This window comes from Pygocentrus nattereri, chromosome 17, assembly GCF_015220715.1.
Source record: "Pygocentrus nattereri isolate fPygNat1 chromosome 17, fPygNat1.pri, whole genome shotgun sequence".
Lineage (NCBI taxonomy): Eukaryota > Metazoa > Chordata > Actinopteri > Characiformes > Serrasalmidae > Pygocentrus > Pygocentrus nattereri.
This window is the reverse complement of record NC_051227.1, coordinates 3,214,237-3,232,382: the sequence shown is the minus strand read 5'-3', so window position 1 is coordinate 3,232,382 and position 18,146 is coordinate 3,214,237. Positions and strand designations below refer to the sequence as shown.

At 42.5% G+C, this 18,146-nt stretch overlaps 1 protein-coding gene across 3 annotated transcripts in view; it reads left to right on the top strand.

Annotated features, from left to right (window-relative positions):
* Window positions 1–18,146, top strand: part of grm5b (glutamate receptor, metabotropic 5b) — an 83,766-nt gene that overhangs the window by 6,435 nt on the left and 59,185 nt on the right. For all 3 annotated transcript variants that reach the window (XM_017683056.2, XM_017683057.2, XM_017683054.2), the window contains exons 2-3: window positions 10,075–10,245; window positions 11,351–12,057. In XM_017683056.2, the coding sequence (XP_017538545.1) occupies window positions 11,382–12,057 (676 nt within the window). In that variant the 5' untranslated portion in view covers window positions 10,075–10,245; window positions 11,351–11,381. The remainder of the gene's footprint in view (window positions 1–10,074; window positions 10,246–11,350; window positions 12,058–18,146) is intronic.

The window sequence follows — 18,146 nt, the reverse complement described above, 5'->3', positions numbered from 1 at the left end:
CCGTTAATGTTTTTCAGCATCATGAACAGCTTTCATGAACATTTTTCAGCATCGTGAACAGCTTTCATTAGTCTTCAGCATCGTGAACAGCTTTCATTAACGTTTTCAGCATTGTGAACAGCATCTGTTAACGTTTTCAGCATCGTTAACAGCTTTCATGAACATTTTTCATCATCGTGAACAGCTTTCATTAGTCTTCAGCATCGTGAACAGCTTTCATTAACGTTTTCAGCATTGGGAACAGCATCTGTTAACGTTTTCAGCATCGTGAACAGCTTTAATTAACGTTTTCAGCATCGTGAACAGCATCTGTTAACATTTTCAGCATCATGAACAGCTTTCATGAACGTTTTTCAGCATCGTGAACCGCATCTGTTAACGTTTTCAGCATCGTTAACAGCCTTCATTAAAGTTTTCAGCATTGTGAACAGCATCTGTTAACAGTTCTCAGCATCGTGAACAGCTTTAATTAACGTTTTCAGCATTGTGAACAGCATTAATTAATGTTTTCAGCATTGTGAACAGCATCTGTTAACGTTTTTCAGCATCGTGAATAACATCCGTTAATGTTTTTCAGCATCATGAACAGCTTTCATGAACATTTTTCAGCATCGTGAACAGCTTTCATTAGTCTTCAGCATCGTGAACAGCTTTCATTAGTCTTCAGCATCGTGAACAGCTTTCATTAGTCTTCAGCATCGTGAACAGCTTTCATTAACGTTTTCAGCATTGGGAACAGCATCTGTTAACGTTTTCAGCATCGTGAACAGCTTTAATTAACGTTTTCAGCATCGTGAACAGCATCTGTTAACATTTTCAGCATCATGAACAGCTTTCATGAACGTTTTTCAGCATCGTGAACCGCATCTGTTAACGTTTTCAGCATCGTTAACAGCCTTCATTAAAGTTTTCAGCATTGTGAACAGCATCTGTTAACAGTTCTCAGCATCGTGAACAGCTTTAATTAACGTTTTCAGCATTGTGAACAGCATTAATTAATGTTTTCAGCATTGTGAACAGCATCTGTTAACGTTTTTCAGCATCGTGAATAACATCCGTTAATGTTTTTCAGCATCATGAACAGCTTTCATGAACATTTTTCAGCATCGTGAACAGCTTTCATTAGTCTTCAGCATCGTGAACAGCTTTCATTAAAGACTTCAGCATCGTGAACAGCATCGTGAACAGCATCTCTTAACGTTTTCAGCATCGTTAACAGCCTTCATTAACGTTTTCAGCATTGTGAACAGCATCTGTTAACAGTTCTCAGCATCGTGAACAGCTTTAATTAACGTTTTCAGCATCGTGAACAGCATCTGTTAGCATTTTCAGCATCGTGAACAGCTTTCATTAACATTTTTCAGCATCTTGAACAGCATCTGTCAACGTTTTTCAGCATCATGAAAAAACATCCGTTAACGTTTCCAGCATCGTGAACAGCTTTCATTTACGTTTTCAGCATCGTGAACAGCATCTGTTAACGTTTTCAACATCGTGAACAGCTTTCATTAAAGTCTTCAGCATCGTGAACAGCATCTGTTAACGTTTTCAGCATCGTTAACAGCCTTCATTAAAAGTTTTCAGCATTGTGAACAGCATCTGTTAACAGTTCTCAGCATCGTGAACAGCTTTAATTAATGTTTTCAGCATCGTGAACAGCATCTGTTAACGTTTTTCAGCATCATGAACAGCTTTCATGAACATTTTTCAGCATCGTGAACAGCTTTCATTAGTCTTCAGCATCGTGAACAGCTTTCATTAAAGACTTCAGCATCGTGAACAGCATCTGTTAACGTTTTCAGCATCGTTAAAAGCCTTCATTAACATTTTCAGCATTGTGAACAGCATCTGTTAACAGTTCTCAGCATCGTGAACAGCTTCAATTAACATTTTCAGCATCGTGAACAGCATCTGTTAACATTTTCAGCATCGTGAACAGCTTTAATTAACGTTTTTCAGCATCGTGAACAGTATCTGTTAACGTTTTTCAGCATCGTGAACAGTTTTCATTAAAGTCTTCAGCATTGTGAACAGCATCTGTTCACGGTTTTCAGCATCGTGAACAGCTTTCTTTAAAGTTTTCTGCATTGTGAACAGCATCTGCTAATGTTTTCAGCATTGTGAACAGCTTTCATTAACGTTTTCATTATTTAGAACAGCATCTGTTAACATTTTAAGCGTTGTGAACAGCTTTCATTGTTTTCAATATTGAGATCAGAACCTGTTAATGGTTTCAGCATTGAGAACAGTATGTCAATGTTTTCAGCACCTTGAACAGTATCTGTTAACATATTCAGCATCGTGAACAGCTCTCATTAACATTTTCAGATTGATGAGTAGTGTTGATGTTTTTAGGATGATGAAGGGTGTTTACTGGTGTTGTGAGGAAGATGAAGAGTGTTGATGTTTGTATGTATGATGAGGAGTGTTTGTTAATGTTTTGAGTATGATGAGGAGTGTTTGTTGGTGTTGTGAGTATGAAGAGAAGTGTTGGTGTTTTGAGGATGATGAGGAGTGTTTGTTGGTGTTGTGAGTATGATGAGGAGTGTTGATGTTTTGAGGGCGATGAGTGTTTGTTGGTGTATGGATGATGATGAGTGTTGGTGTATGGATGATGGTAATGAGTATTGGTGTTTTGAAGGGGGATGAGTGTTGGTGTATGGATGATGATGATGACAAAGTGTGTTGGTGTTTTGAGGATGATGAATTTATGTTTTTTTGAGGATGATGAGCGTGTGTTGTTTTGACTATGATGGGGATTGTTGGTATTTTGAGGATGATGATGTGTGTGTTGGTGCTTTGATGATGATGAGTGTTCTTTTATTGGTGATTAGGGGTGTTTATTGATGTTTTGAGGATGATGGGTATTTATTGATTATTTGAGCATGACGAATGTTTGTTGGTGTTTTGAGTAAGATGAGGAATGTGTTGATGTTTTGAGGATGATTAGCAGTGTTTGTTGGTGTTTGGTGGATGTTGAGCAGTGTTTTTTGATGTTTAGTTAACAGCTCTGTTTAAGGTTTCCCATAGCAGCAATGAAGCTGTTGGAATGCTGACCTATGGCAAAGTTGTTTTTTCTGCTGTCTCTTGTTTCCCATTAACAGGGCGGTGCTGTTGAGGTGCTGCTGCTCTCATAGGATCAGATTGCCAGTCATGATCTCTGATTTTTGATCTCTGTTTGGTGGTTTCTAATATTTTTGCAGGGTAATTTTGTTTCACAGAGGATGCTCTGTATTCTTTCTGATTTCTATTCTGCTCTCGTCTCACCTTTATTACAGAAAGACAACACACACACACACACACACACACACACTTACTTCCTCTAATGGAAAGAATATAAAACACTTTAACGAGCGGCGTGTCCAATCTGTGGTTTGGCGTCTTTGTGGCGAATTGCTGTTCAGCTAAAAGAGGAGAATTTATACAGCCTGATCAATACAGTCCTCCAGCACTAACCACATACATCAGTCTCACTAAGAGAGAGAGGGACAGAGAGACACAGCGAGAGAGAGAGAGAGAGAGAGAGAGAGAGAGAGAGAGAGAGATGTGGGATAAATGGAAGGTGAGTGAGAAATTTGGTCGTAGTCAGAAATATTCAATTATTAAAAATACATAGTTTACATACTAAAGCAATATAGATGATAAAAACAACACATCTTTTATTCCAGTGGGTCACAGATTTAAACCAGCTTATGTGTGTCTACGATCAGGAGTGCTGACGTAATCCACCTCTCTCAGTTTTTCTTTGATAACATACAGGCCAGTAAACCTGGAAGACATAGTGGAGCCAGGGACAGGTAGAAGTACCAAGACTTTGTCTCCGTCAGTGAACTCAAGGACTACGTTTTTTTATCATATGAACGCTTCATTTTTGTCTGTGATTTGCAAAGCATATCTTTGGCCAGGGTACAAGCCTGGTGTCAGCGCTCACGAAAGGAACTGACATTATCTAAAACATTCATGTGTACGTTGGATAGGTCAACTTCAAAAGACTCCTTAAGTACCTTCATTGGCCCACGTACTGAATGACCAAAAACCAATTCGGCTTTACTAAACTGCAAAGACTCCTGCTTAGCTTGTTGGGCAGCAAATAAAACTAACGGCACCCCCTCATCCCAGTCCTTCTCGCTGTCGAAACAATACTTCCGCAACATTGACTTTAAGGACTGATGAAATCGCTCTAATGCTCCCTGTGACTCAGGATGGTAAGGGCTGGACATTTCATGTTTAACTTTCAATAACTGCATAACCTGAGCAAAAAGTTTAGAAGTGAAGTTGGATCCTTGATCTGTTTGTATTACTCTTGGGAGGCCAAAGGTAGTGAAGAATTTAATTAGAGCCTTTACAACGGTCTGAGCTGTGATTCTGCGCAACGGTACTGCCTCTGGAAACCGTGTGGCAGCACACATGATAGTCAACAGGAACTGGTTACCATTTTTTGTTTTAGGTAGAGGGCCAACACAATCAATTAAAACTCTTTCAAATGGTTCACTCATCACAGGGATAGGGTGCATGGGAGCAGGAGGAATGATTTGGTTTGGTTTGCCCACCATCTGACAGGTTTTGCACGACCGACAGTAACTAACTACATCCTTGCACAAAGCAGGCCAAAAGAAATGTTTTAAGACACCTGAGTACGTCTTGGTGATTCCTAAATGTCCTGACCCTAATACTAAAGTCCGATACTAAAGTCCAAAACACAGAAGGAACGACAATCTGGTGAACTGCGTCTTGTACAGCTGCTTGAGGGGCCCATTTGCGCATTAAAATGTCATTGTCTAAAAAGAAAGCTACCTGCTTTTTCTCAATGTCGTCACGTTCACACAGAAAGAAAGCATTTAGCCAAACTGCCATCAAGTTTTTGAGCTGAAATGAGTTCTTTTTGAGTAACACCGGTTGGGGATGAAGGTGACATCTCTACTACATCTTTTGTAGTAGTGGCTGGTGGGGGAGAAACGAACGGTTCATCCCGTGCTAAAAAAGAGTCAGAAAGGTCGACTACATCCGCCGTGCGTTTGGGCCCTTGTAACTGCACAGGCGGGGAACACATCTGAAAACCTTTCCCTCAGCTCATCTCTGAAAGTACGAGTACTGGGCTTGCTGGAAACCACTAAAGGTGGAACAACCCTTTCGCCAGCTAGATCATTACCGAGAATAATGCCTAACCCCAATTCGTACAGTACCGGTTACTAGGGCAGAACGTAAGTGAACATCATGTAGGGGCACTTGAACGTAACTCATTTCTAAACCCTGGCAAAGAGCATATGAACCAGTAAAGGTTTCAGTGGACAATGGCAAAACATCTTCACGAATGAACGACTGCGCAGCCCCAGTGTCACGTAGTATGACAATGGGCTGGCCACATTCATCCGTGTGAGACTCGGACACGGTACCAGTAAAGATAAATGGCCGGTAACATTCATCAGGGGATACGGCCTCTTCTGGAGAAACTGCCTTCACAAACCCCACCCCTTTTGGCTGTTGTCTTTTCTCCTGGCGCTCCTGTTCATGTTTTAGGGCATAACACTCGCTAGCTATGTGTCCTGGTTTGTGGCAGTAATAACACTCCACCGAGGCCAAGTTACGGTTTGGTGATCGGGTTTTGCGAGGCTGGCTGGTCTTAAGACTTGTGTCATTTGTATTCTATGAGCTCGGCTTCAAAACTAAACTACTTTTGTGCATTAAAACAAATTCATCAGCGAGTACTGCAGCCTGAGAGAGAGTGGTTACTTTGCATTCATTTAAATACACTGCAAGGCGATCGGGCAGGCAGTTTTTAAAATCCTCGAGCAGCATAAGTTCTCTTAACAACTCCTGGTCTGTCACTTTGTTAGCCATAACCCATTTATCAAACAAAACACACTTCTCCCATGTAAATTCGACATATGACTGAAAAGGTGCTTTTCTAAAACCTCTAAATTTCTGACAGTAAGCTTCAGGTACAAGTTCATAGGCACGTAGGATGGCTGCTTTTACTACGTCATAATTCATGCTGTCAGTTACAGAGAGAGAAGAACATATCTCTTGTGCTTTTCCCACGAGCTTGCATTGGAGAAGCAGTGTCCAATAATCTTTAGGCCACTTCAATGATATAGCGATACGCTCAAAGATACTGAAATAAGTATCGACTTCAGCTTCTCTGAAAGGAGGCACGAGAGCTATGTGTTTTGCGATGGCAAATACAGGGTGCGATTCCTCCACACTCTCAGGCCTAGTAGGACGAAGAGGGGAAGGCTCTGGGTCAGAAAAAGGCACAGGAGGCGAATCCGGCTCGGTATGGGGTTGTGGGGTAAACTCCTTCACCCTCAATTCTAATTCCCGCAGCCGAATCTCCTTTTCCATGTCCAGCTCCATTTGTCAAATTGACAGCTCTCCTCTCGTTCCAGCTCCCACCTAGTTACAGGCTCTCTAATACGGGCTTCGTCCCGAAACTCGGATGACCCTGCAGAGAGCGGGTCAAACGGTAACGATGCAAGATGTTTAGGAGACACTACCACGGCCGCCCCATCCGCCGAAACAGAGTTGTTTTATTTCTCTTTTCACTCTCTTCACTATGTCTGGGTACCAAAATATTAAAATGTGTAGCTATCTGTAGCAAATCATCCTTTATACAGTTATCCCATTTCTCTAGAGAGGGAGCACTCAAAAACGAAGCTAAATCAAACCGCTGAGCCATAACAGATATATGGACACTGCGTTCCAATGGCGAAGCCTGCAAACCAGTCCGCAATACACACGCTCACATCAGACCATAACCAAAACACAGGGAGGTAAGGGAGCTGGCCTTGTGACCGGAAGGTTGCCAGTTCGATCCCCAGGGCCGACAGTCCATGACTGAGATGTCCTTGAGCAAGACACCTAACCCCCAACTGCTCCCCGGGGCCGTGGATAGGGCTGCCCACTGCTCCAGGCAAGTGTGCTCACTGCCCCCTAGTGTGTGTGTGGGTTCACTAGTGTGTATGTACTTATTTACTATTCAGTTCTTTATCATTTTATGACTTTACGATAATATGGACGTTAGGGTGGTTTCACTGGGGTAAACAGGCAGCAGGTGGAGGCTTGAGCACGGGGGTATTATGGCTGGCTGGGTGGGTACAGGGTGGGATTAGACAACTACTGGTTGTTTCATAGAAGCAAACAGGCAAAAAATGAGCTGCAGAAAAAAACATGTTAATGATCACATGCAGCAAAACACATGGAGCTCCAGAGCATCCAGTTAATAACTTCCCCACTAAATTTTTCCCACCACTGATGTTTTACTTCTGAACCTCTGATGAATTTTCAGCTGAGCTTCAGACGTCTTACAGAGTGGTACGCTAATGATAAGCTGACACAGATAACAATATTGCTTATTCTTAAGTGTGTTCTTGAGAAAGATCCTAAGAGAAAGTCTCCATCACATTCATGAGGTGTTCTTAAATTACAGAGCTGTCCTCACCTTTGTGGTCTTGAGTGTGTGTAGATTCTGTTCTTGTCTAAGAACACACCACACATAAGAGAATGCTGGTGAATCAGAACCTTTGTTAAACCGCTTAAGTGGGTTTAAGAAGGAAATTGCTCTTAAGAACGGTTTTAGAATGAGGGTCAGTGTGAGTAGCCGCTTTTCTGTCATAATGTGATGGTCATTGTTTGGAACAACATGCAAGTTCACATGGCTTTATCAGCCTAAAAATACACAAAATGTTTACTAATATTGCAGTATTGAAGTGTTTATTTGTGAAGCTGGGCGTGGGGAGGTGTGTTGGGTGTGGTTGAAGGTTCTGCTGTGTCATGAGGTTTGCAAGGACGTGTTCTATACCAGCAGAGCGGATTACAGCAAGCGCAGGAGGGAGTTGACTAGGACCACAGGAACAGTCCAAAGTAGTAAGAGTGGACATGGCGTGTGGTTGAAGCGGACAGATGGGCATGGCATGTGGTTGATATGAATAAGTGGACATGACATGTGGTTGAAGAGGAAGGGTGGGCATGGTGTGTTGTTTAATGCAGATGGGTGGGCACGGAGTTTGGTTGAAGCAGACGGGTGGGCATGACATGTGGCTGAATTAGACGAGTGGACATAGCATGTGGTTGAAGTGGATGGATGGGCATGGCGTGTGGTTGAAGTGTCTGGATGGGCATGGTGTGTTGTTTAATGCAGATGGGTGGGCATGGCGTGTGGTTGAAGAGGATGTGTGGGCAAGGCATGTGGTTGAAGCAGCTGAGTGGGCATGGCATGTGGTTGAAGTGCATGGGTGGGCATGGTGTGGTTGAAGCGGGTGGGTGGGCATGGTGTGTGGTTGAAGCGGGTGGGTGGGGAAGAATTATGGGTACAGATGGCTGTGATTTTTGATTTTACAAACTCTACCTGAGAAAGTGTCTCACTCGTGAAGAAGACAAAGGTTAAAATGAATAACAGGAGTTTACGAAACCAAAAGCTACAGTGGAAATGGGAGTGAACCACCACCTGGAAGACCTTCTAGACCACATTATTATGCAGAAATTTTAAATGATGGGTAGCAGCTGTACTCCTAGACCTGAATGGTCAGAATCACAGTTTAGGTGTCACTGAATAACCGGCTATAGGAAGTAACGGTTCACAGATTTTTCTGCTTCTGGTGATGAAATAGCGGTTCTAGATAGCAGCTCTTTGTTCCCCTGTCTGTTTCTCACTCCTGTTGAACATGTAAAGCTGTGAAGGCGGAGCTGCACTTCACTGAGCTCTGTGTTCTCACCTCGGTGACAGAGACCTAGCTGGTCTCACACTGAGCTCTCTGGAGATCAGACACTGCTCCTCCTTCTCTTCAGTTCAGTCCCACTTTCAATCAATCAATCAATCAATCAATCAATCAGTCAGTCAGTCAGTCAGTCAGTCAGTCAGTCAGTCAGTCAATCAACATTATACACACTGAGGTCTCAGAGGAGCCGACTGGAGATCAGACACTGCCCCCCCTTCTCTTCAGTTCAGTCCCTTTTAATCAATCAATCAATCTGTCTGTCAATCAATCAATCAATCAATCACCAATCAATTAATCCTCTATATTATATATGCTGTGGCTTAAAGACACAGGAGCTCTACCACAAATATAACGCTATGAATATGAATATGAGCAAAATATGTAATGTTTCATTTGAAAAGGTAATAAGATACATCATTTATTACCTGCAGAAACAGTGCAATTACAGTAATGTTGTCTTAACTTGCTACTTCCAGCCATGGTAATTATGTGTAATGTGTAATTACACAGTTATAATATGCTGTAGCTATAAAGACACACATGCAGTTATGTTAGTTGCACTGCTGTAACAGCAAATGGAGTTAGTGTTGTTGCCTGTTATTAATGTGTAACTACACAGTTATTAGGGCCAATTTTCTCAGTGAAATTCAGGACGAGGCTGTTAGTGCTGATATGAATTAGTTCCAATATTGTAGACCGCTCTCAGAGCAGCTCACAGGAAGACGATGGAGAGACGGCGCTGTTCACTGAATAGAACATCAGCCCTCAAGCAGACGTTGAACAGCTCTTAATACGTTTGAGAGCTCTTTTTCTCCTCAGTCGGGTTTACAGTCACATGTACTCTCACTGTGTAGCGCTGCTGGTTTTATGGAGCTGCTGTGATGGAAGACGGATTTCAATGAAATCTGATGATAAAGATTTAATCATTTATGTCAGAAGACATTAAAACTATTTTTGCAGTTACTGAATTACATAAAGACCAAGGAACAAATCCAAACTACCTTCTGTTCATCATACCATAAATCAAATGATTTCAGTCGGGGTTTCAGAACAAGCGAGGGGGTAATTAGGAGTCTGTTGAGCAGCTGATGCACCATCCAGACTCCACCCACCATGCGGTTTTGGCTCAAAAGATGCTGTTTTCCTTCAAAACACTGTTTCTGTTTGACACTCATAGCAGTTTTATAGTGGAACTGTACATGTGGTCTAACGTGGTGGCCAGAGGAGGTTCTCCTTTTGAGTTGGTTCCTCTCAGTGGTTCTTTATAAATGGTACGTTGAATTTGAATTGAATAAATTTTTAATTGAATTGTATGAGAATTTTTCACTTCTGGTCTGTGTGTGTGTGTGTGTTGTTCAAGATTATGAAGGTCATCACACAACTACCCTCCCTAGCCAGAGGTTGCCTTAGCAACAACCCCATGTCCCGGTCCTGGTTGTCACAGAGACTCCAGCAAGTGCAGGAGCTGCAGGATTTTGGCTTTATTGGTGACCTCACTTGCACGTTCCCACGGCAACTACTTCCCTAAAAGGTATGTGAGCAGCACAGAGTGACCACTATTATTATCACTGTCATTATCACCATTACCATCATCATCATCACCATCATTATAATTAACACCATCACCATTATCATTATAATTAATACCATCACCATCATCGCAACAATCACTGTAATCATTGCCATTACATCACCATTATCACCATGACTATCACCATCATAACAATCAACACCATCACCATTATCACCATCATCAGTATCACCAGCATCAAAGTCACCATCGTTATCATCACATGAACATCATCATCATCACCATTGCCATCATCACCGTAAACTTCACCATCATTATTATAATCAACACCATCACTATTATTTAATAATTAACATCACCATCGTCATCACCATCACTGTAATCATTGCCATTACAGCACCATTATCATAAAAATCAACACCATCATAATCAGCATCACCATTTCCATCACCATTATTACCATGACTGTTACCATCGTATCAATCAACACCATCACCACCACTAACATTATCACCATGATGATCTAACATTATCACCATGATGACTATCACCAATAGGAAAATCATCATCGTTATCATCACATGAACACCATCATCACTAACATCACCATCATCACCGCCTTCACCATTATGACCATATAAGTTTGAGATAAATTACTTTACTGTAACACTGTCACATGTAACTGCACTGTTTTCTGACCAGCCTTAATATCACTTATATTCACTGTAACTTTTCCTAAACTCTGAATGTTCATTAAATCAACTGTTCTGTTCTCTTCCAATAAGCCACAATATCTAATCAATTCAGGGATTTTTTTAGCTTATCATAGCTCTAAATATCTGTTAAACCAAATGTGTGACTGGTTGAGTTTCACCAGATTTAATTTTTTAGATGAAGACGACCGTTAGACCAAAGTGTGACCAACTTTTAAAATACAAATTTGTGCAAAAGTCTTTTCATTAAATATCTATTAAAATCAGTGTAACTTTTCATGGGTCCCAACTTCAGCACTGTTAATGACTTCATGAGTTAGTTTGACAGTTTGTGAATTTGCAGGTGAACTTTTGGGGCCTTCAAAATAAAGCCTAACTCTTCTTTTCGCCAGATTTGTGCAAAGTCATCTTTTTCTTCTTGCGATGGCCGCCCTGCTGCCCCTGACCTTCGTCCTGCTGCTGGTTCCACTGACCCGTGCTGCCCAGTCCAGTGAGCGGCGGGTTGTTGCCTACATCCCTGGTGACATAATCATTGGTGCATTGTTCTCTGTGCACCACCAGCCTCAGGCCGACAAAGTCCATGAGCGGAAGTGTGGCGCCATACGAGAGCAATACGGAATCCAGCGGGTGGAAGCGATGATGCTAACGCTAGACCGAATTAACGGTGACCCCAACATTCTGCCCAACATCACGCTGGGCTGCGAGATACGGGACTCCTGTTGGCACTCCGCCGTGGCCCTAGAGCAAAGCATCGAATTCATACGAGACTCTCTGGTCACCGCAGACGACGGAGATGAACCTGGGGGCGGAGCAACAGCCAGGTGTGCCGATCCTGGGGCCACGCCCATGAAAGGGAAGAAACCAATCGTGGGCCTGATTGGTCCTGGGTCAAGCTCAGTGGCCATTCAGGTTCAGAATCTTCTGCAGCTTTTCAACATCCCACAAATTGCATATTCAGCCACTAGCATGGACCTTAGTGACAAATCTCTGTATAAATATTTCATGAGGGTTGTGCCCTCGGACGCCCAGCAGGCCAGGGCAATGGTGGACATCGTCAAGAGGTACAACTGGACTTACGTTTCGGCAATACACACAGAGGGTGAGTGAAGACAAAAAAAATGCAAATTAATATAAAAAAATACTCTGGCCACTTTATTAGAAACTCCTACTTTACTTGTGCCACTTTACAACCTTCACCCACCTTATAGATCCACTATATAGATGCACAGTTACAGCCTGTCTGTTACTGCAGGGGACCACAACCCAAACATATGTGGCCATGAGCAGCTCTGTGGCCAAAAACTGAGTAAGTGGTCAGTCAGTGGAAGTAGAAGGTGGGTGTTTCTAATAAAGTGGCCAGGTAGTGGAAGTAGAAGGTGGTGTTTCTGATAAAGTGGTCAGTTACTGGAAATAAAAGGTAGTTGTGTGTGTGTGTGTGTGTGTGTGTGTGAGAGAGAGAGAGAGAGAGAGAGAAAAACAGAGAGAGTGAGAGTAAATGAGTGAGAGAGAGAGTGAGTGTGTGAGAGAGTGTGAGATAGTGAATGAGTGAGAAGGTGAGTGAGAGAGAGAGAGAGGATGTGTGAGAGACAGTGAATGAGTGAGAGAGTGAGAGAGTGAATGAGTGAGAGGGATAGAGAGTGTGAAAGTCTCTGAGGAGGAGTAGTAGAGCTGTGAGAACAGAGCAGTGGGGAATAGAAACAGGGTCGCATTTACTCATCTAATGCCTTGCCCTCGTTCCCTCATTCCCTCGTTCCCTCGTTCTCTCTGCTGGAGCTCTCCGAGGTCATTTCGCTGAGTGATGTTTCGGTCACACGTATCCAGAGAAACCAGCCCAGTAGAGATAATAATATCTCTTCAATGAAAAAACTGATTGTTTTCAGAAATCTCCACACTTCACCACTGAACACAGCTCTGACATCTCTGTTTACATTTGAAATGAAAAGCATCTATAAACAGTTTAAAATATCCTGATACATGAGTGATTGCAAGTTACTTGTGAGTAAGTTAATGAGTAGGTTAATGAATGATTGAGTCAATGAGTTGAAAGATGTTGATGAGTGTCTCACTTACTCATTCACATACTCATTAAATTATAGTGATATACAGTGTCTCACAAAAGTGAGTACAGCCCTCACATTTCTGCAAATATTTTATTATGTTTTCATGGGATGACACTTTAGAAATGAAACTTGGATATAACTTAGTCAGTGTGCAGCTTGTATAGCAGTGCAGATTTACTGTCCTCTGAAAAGAACTCAACACACAGCCAACCATGTTGGAATTCATGTTTCCCACAATGAACCGCAGCCTGCCGGCAGCACTCATGCAGCTCCAGTCCATGATGCTACCACCACCATGCTTGATTGTAGGCAAGAGACAGCTGTCATGGTACTCCTCACCAGGGCACCACCACACATGCTGGACACCATCTGAGCCAAACAAGTTTTTATAGTCTCATCAGACCACAGGACATGGTTCCAGTAATCCATTTTCTTGGACTGCTTGTCTTCAGTAAACTGTTACTGGGCTTTCTTGTGTGTCAGCTTCAGAAGAGGCTTCCTTCTGGGATGCCATGCAGACCAAGTTGATGCATTGTGTGGTGTATGGTCTGAGCACTGACGAACTGACCTCCGACTTCTTCAACCTCTGTATCAGTGCTGGCAGAGTTCTTTGCCATAAGGTGCCATGTTGAATATCCAGTGGCCAGTAAGAGAGAATTGTACACAAAACACCAAATTTAACAGCCCTGCTCCCCATTCACACCTGGAACCTTGTTACTCTAACGAATCACATGACACCAGGGAGGGACGATGACACAATTGGGCACAATTTGGACATGTTCACTGTGAAGTGGACTCACTTGTGTTGCCAGCTATTTAGACATTAATGGCTGTGTATTGAGTTCTTTTTAGAGGACAGTAAATCTGCACTGCTATACAAGCTGCACACAGACTACTTTAAGTTATATCCAAGTTTCATTTCTATAGTGTCATCCCATGAAAAGATATTTGCAGAAATGTGAGGGGTGTATTCACTTTTGTGAGATACTGTATATTAATTTCTTTGTCATTCCATATGTTGTGTGTGTGTATACTGATATGCATCAGTCTTGCAGTGACTCTTTCAGTAAACAGTGTCACAGAGCTGCTGCCACTGTTGTGCACTCCTGACAACTACCTGGAGCACTGCTTACAGTATGGCTCATATTCACAGTCAGCAAGCGGAGATTAATAAGCTAACTTTACAGTAACGTGCTGCACTGAGCTAAAGACTGAATGATGATGTTAAAGTTAGATCACTGTTAAAGTTAGGTATTATAAACAGAGCACAAGAGCAGAAAAGTGTGCAGTGGTTCCAGTCTCTGTAGTTCTGGTTGCTGCAGTTCTGGTCACTGCAGTTACAGTTGCTGCAGTTACAGTCACTGCAGTTATGGTCACTGCAGTTACAGTTGCTGCAGTTATGGTTGCCGCAGTTACTGATGCTGCAGTTACAGTCACAGTTGTTACAGTCACTGTAGTTATTGTCCCTGCAGTTACTAAGGTTGCACTGCATTTACGGTTGCCAGTTATGATCACTGCAATTCCCACATGGTTGCCACAGTTACTGATTTTGTAGTTATGGTTGCTGCACCCACGGTCACCACAGTTACTTTCGTTATAGTTATGGCTGCAACAGTTACTGACGTTGCAGTTACAGTTACCAGGTCACTGTAGTTACGATCACTGCAATTATAATTGTTGCAGTTACGGTCACTGTACTTATGGTCTCTGAGTTACTGATGTTGCAGGTATCTCTGCAATTACAGTTGCTGTAGTTACTATCATTGCGGTTACTAACTGCAGTTACTGTGATTGCAGTTGCCATAGTTACGACTGGCATAATGACAGTCACTGTAGTCATCATCGCTGTAGTTATGGTTGCTGTGCTCTGAGGGTCCCTTTAATAGCTGCAATAAATGTTCTGAATACAGCAGATCCTTCATATTAATAATGCTTCATTTATCTCTCTCTCTCTCACACTGTCTCTCTGCTCTCTCTCTCTAGTCAGTGTAATTGGGTTTATTTGCATGATAGTTGTTCATGCATGTTTTATTATTGTTATTATAATACAGTTATAAACAGTCAGACAGTACAGCAGCACTCTCAATGCAGTAGTAATACAGCAGTAATACAGCATGCAGGACCACACAGCAGCACATCATGTCCCAATAATATCTGTTCATCAGAACCTGAGCGCTGATTAATGATGGGGGGATGGGGGATGAGGGCTGGTATATTCAATGCTCCAGCAGCAGATGTTCTACAGTCTGTACCGCTCAGAGGAGACAGTGCTCTAACACTGAGTCTTACAGGCATAAAGGAGCTTCTCTTAACACAGCTTTGCAGAAACAGCAGCAGACAGAAAGATAGCAGGAGATCCAGCATCATAACAGTCACAGCAGCAGAACAGAGGAGCTCAGTGAGTCTGTCTCAGATCAATCAGCTTCATTATCTTCCAATCTGAGACTTAACTGAGATCTCTAATTAACCAAGAGGAGCTGACTGACCTCTTTATCTCAGGAGGACAGTCTGATAAAGTGACCACTGAATGGTTTTGATAAAGTGGCCAATCAGTGGAAGCAGAAGGTGTGTATTTCTCATAAAGTGGCCAGTTAGTGGAAGCAGAAGGTGTGTGTTAATTAACAAAGAGGCCAATTAGTAGAAGTAGAAGGTGGATGTTTCTAATAAATTGGCCACTCAGTGGAAGCTAAAGGTATGCGTTTCTGAAAAAGTGGCCAGTCAATGGAAGTAAAAGGTAGGTGTTTCTAATAAAGTGGCCACTCAGTGGAAATAGAACGTGTGTGCTTGTAATGAGGTGAGGAATAAAAGGTAAATAAAGGTAATTAACTCTGTTTGGAGTAGGCGTAGATTAGGACAGGATGGACGCTCATGACCTACAAGCTCACCTGGAAGCTCTCGGTTACACAGTGCTGAGCTGAAGACTGAACACCGGCCTTTATAAACACCGGCATTTGTTTCTGAGCCTGAAGTGAGATATGACAATCTGTGGAATAATTAATAATGACAGGCAGAAGTGTTCTCCATGGCAACCTCTCCTCTTCATCGTGCATGCGAACAGGTGTGTGCACCTTTTATCTTTTTTCTCTGCTCTCTCCATTCTCTCCTTTCTCTGTTTTTCTGCATGACTCTCTCTTGCTGCTCTCCGTCTTCCTCTCTCTGTGTTGATTTGAATAGTAAACTCCAGGCTGCGTGGGCTGAGAGAGAGAGAGAGAGAGAGAGAGAGAGAGAGAGAGAGAGAGAGAGAGAGAGAGAGAGAGAGAGAGAGAGAGAGAGAGAGAGAGAGAGAGAGAGAGAGAGAGAGAGAGAGAGAGAGAGAGAGAGAGAGAGTATATGAATAAAAGATGGAATTATTTGATGTGAGCAGCAGATGGATTTTGTCAGTTCTCACACACAGTGACAGTGATGAGCCTGGCAACAGAAATCATTCAGACTTTAACAAACACAGCCTTAAGGAGGAATACAGCAAAGCCTTAACGAGGAACACAGCAAAGCCTAAATGAGGAACACCACAACACCACAGAGCCTTAACGAGGAATACAGTAAAACCTAAATGAGGAACACAACACAGCCTTAATGAGGAATACAGCAAAGCCTAAATGAGGAACACAACACAGCCTTAATGAGGAATACAGCAAAGCCTAAATGAGGAACACAACACAGCCTTAATGAGGTATAAAGGACATCTTTTAATGAGGAACACAGCAAAGCCTTAACAAGGAACACAGTCCAGTCTTAATGAGGAACATAGCAGTCTTAATGAGGAACACAGCACACTCTTAATGGGGAGCACAGCACAGTTTTAATGAACAACACAGTACAGTCTTAATGAGGAACACAGAACAGTCATAATGAGGAACACAGTATAGTCTAAATGAGGAACATAACAGTCTTAATGAGGAATACAGCACAGTCTTAATGAAGAACACAGTACAGTCTTGATTCCTCAGCACACTCTTAATGAGGAACACAACACAGCCTTAATGAGGAACACAGTACAGTCTTAATGAGGAACACAGCACAGCCTTAATGAGGAACACAGCACAGCCTTAAAAAGAGCGCAGTGCAGCCTAAATGAGGAACACAGCACAGATTTAATGAGGAACACAGCACAGTCTTAATGAGGAACACAGCACAATCTTAATGAGGAACACATCACAGTCCTAATGAGGAACACAGCACTAAAGATGGTCAGAGTGAGATACTGGACATGTTCTTCAGGGAGAATATGGAAGGGAACATAGCTCTGGTGTCGTACAGCTCCCCTGTGTCATTTTCTCAGCAGGTACTAATGACCTGCGGGGAGAACGCAGCTGATTCACTGTGCTTATTTGCTTAGTGTCTCTGATCTGTGCTTCATTTCTCTGCGGTGCAGCTGTCAGTCAGATGAGGGGAAGAGTGACGGTAATGACTGTCAGGCAATCGATTGAAATATAATGACTCGAACAGCTCACTGTAAAAAAAAAAAAAAATATGTAAAGAGAAATTGTACACCAAATATTAAAGACCAATAACCAATATTAATAACCGTATAAAACAGTGCTGTCTGCTGTCAGACGTCTGTCCCTAATTGGTCAGACGCCTGTCCCTGATTGGTCAGAAGCCTGTTTATTGGTCAGAACGCTGTAGATTGGTCAGAAGACTGTTTTTTGGTCAGAAGAGCTGTCCTTATTTGATCAGAAGGCTGTTGATTGGTCAGAGGACTGTTGATGGTTAGAAGGCTGTACCTAATTGGTCAGAAAGTTGTAGATTGGTCAGATGGTTGTCCCTGATTAATCAGAAGACAATAAACATTGGTCAGAACCATGACTCTATTTGGTCAGAAGGCTGTCACTGATTGATCAGAAGCCTATCCCTGATAGGTCAGAAGGCTGTCTCTATTTGGTCGGAAAGCTGCTGATTGATCAGAAGGCTGTTGATTGTTCAGGGGACTGTTGATTGGTTAGAAGGCTGGCCCTAATTGGTCAGAAAGCTGTCCCTGATTGGTCAGAAGGCTGTTTATTGGTCAGAACACTGTAGATTGGTCAGATGGTTGTCCCCGATTGGTTAGAAGTCTGTCCCTGATTGGTCAGAAGACTGTGCCTAATTAATCAGAAGGCTGTCACTGATTGATCAGAATGGTGTCTCTGAT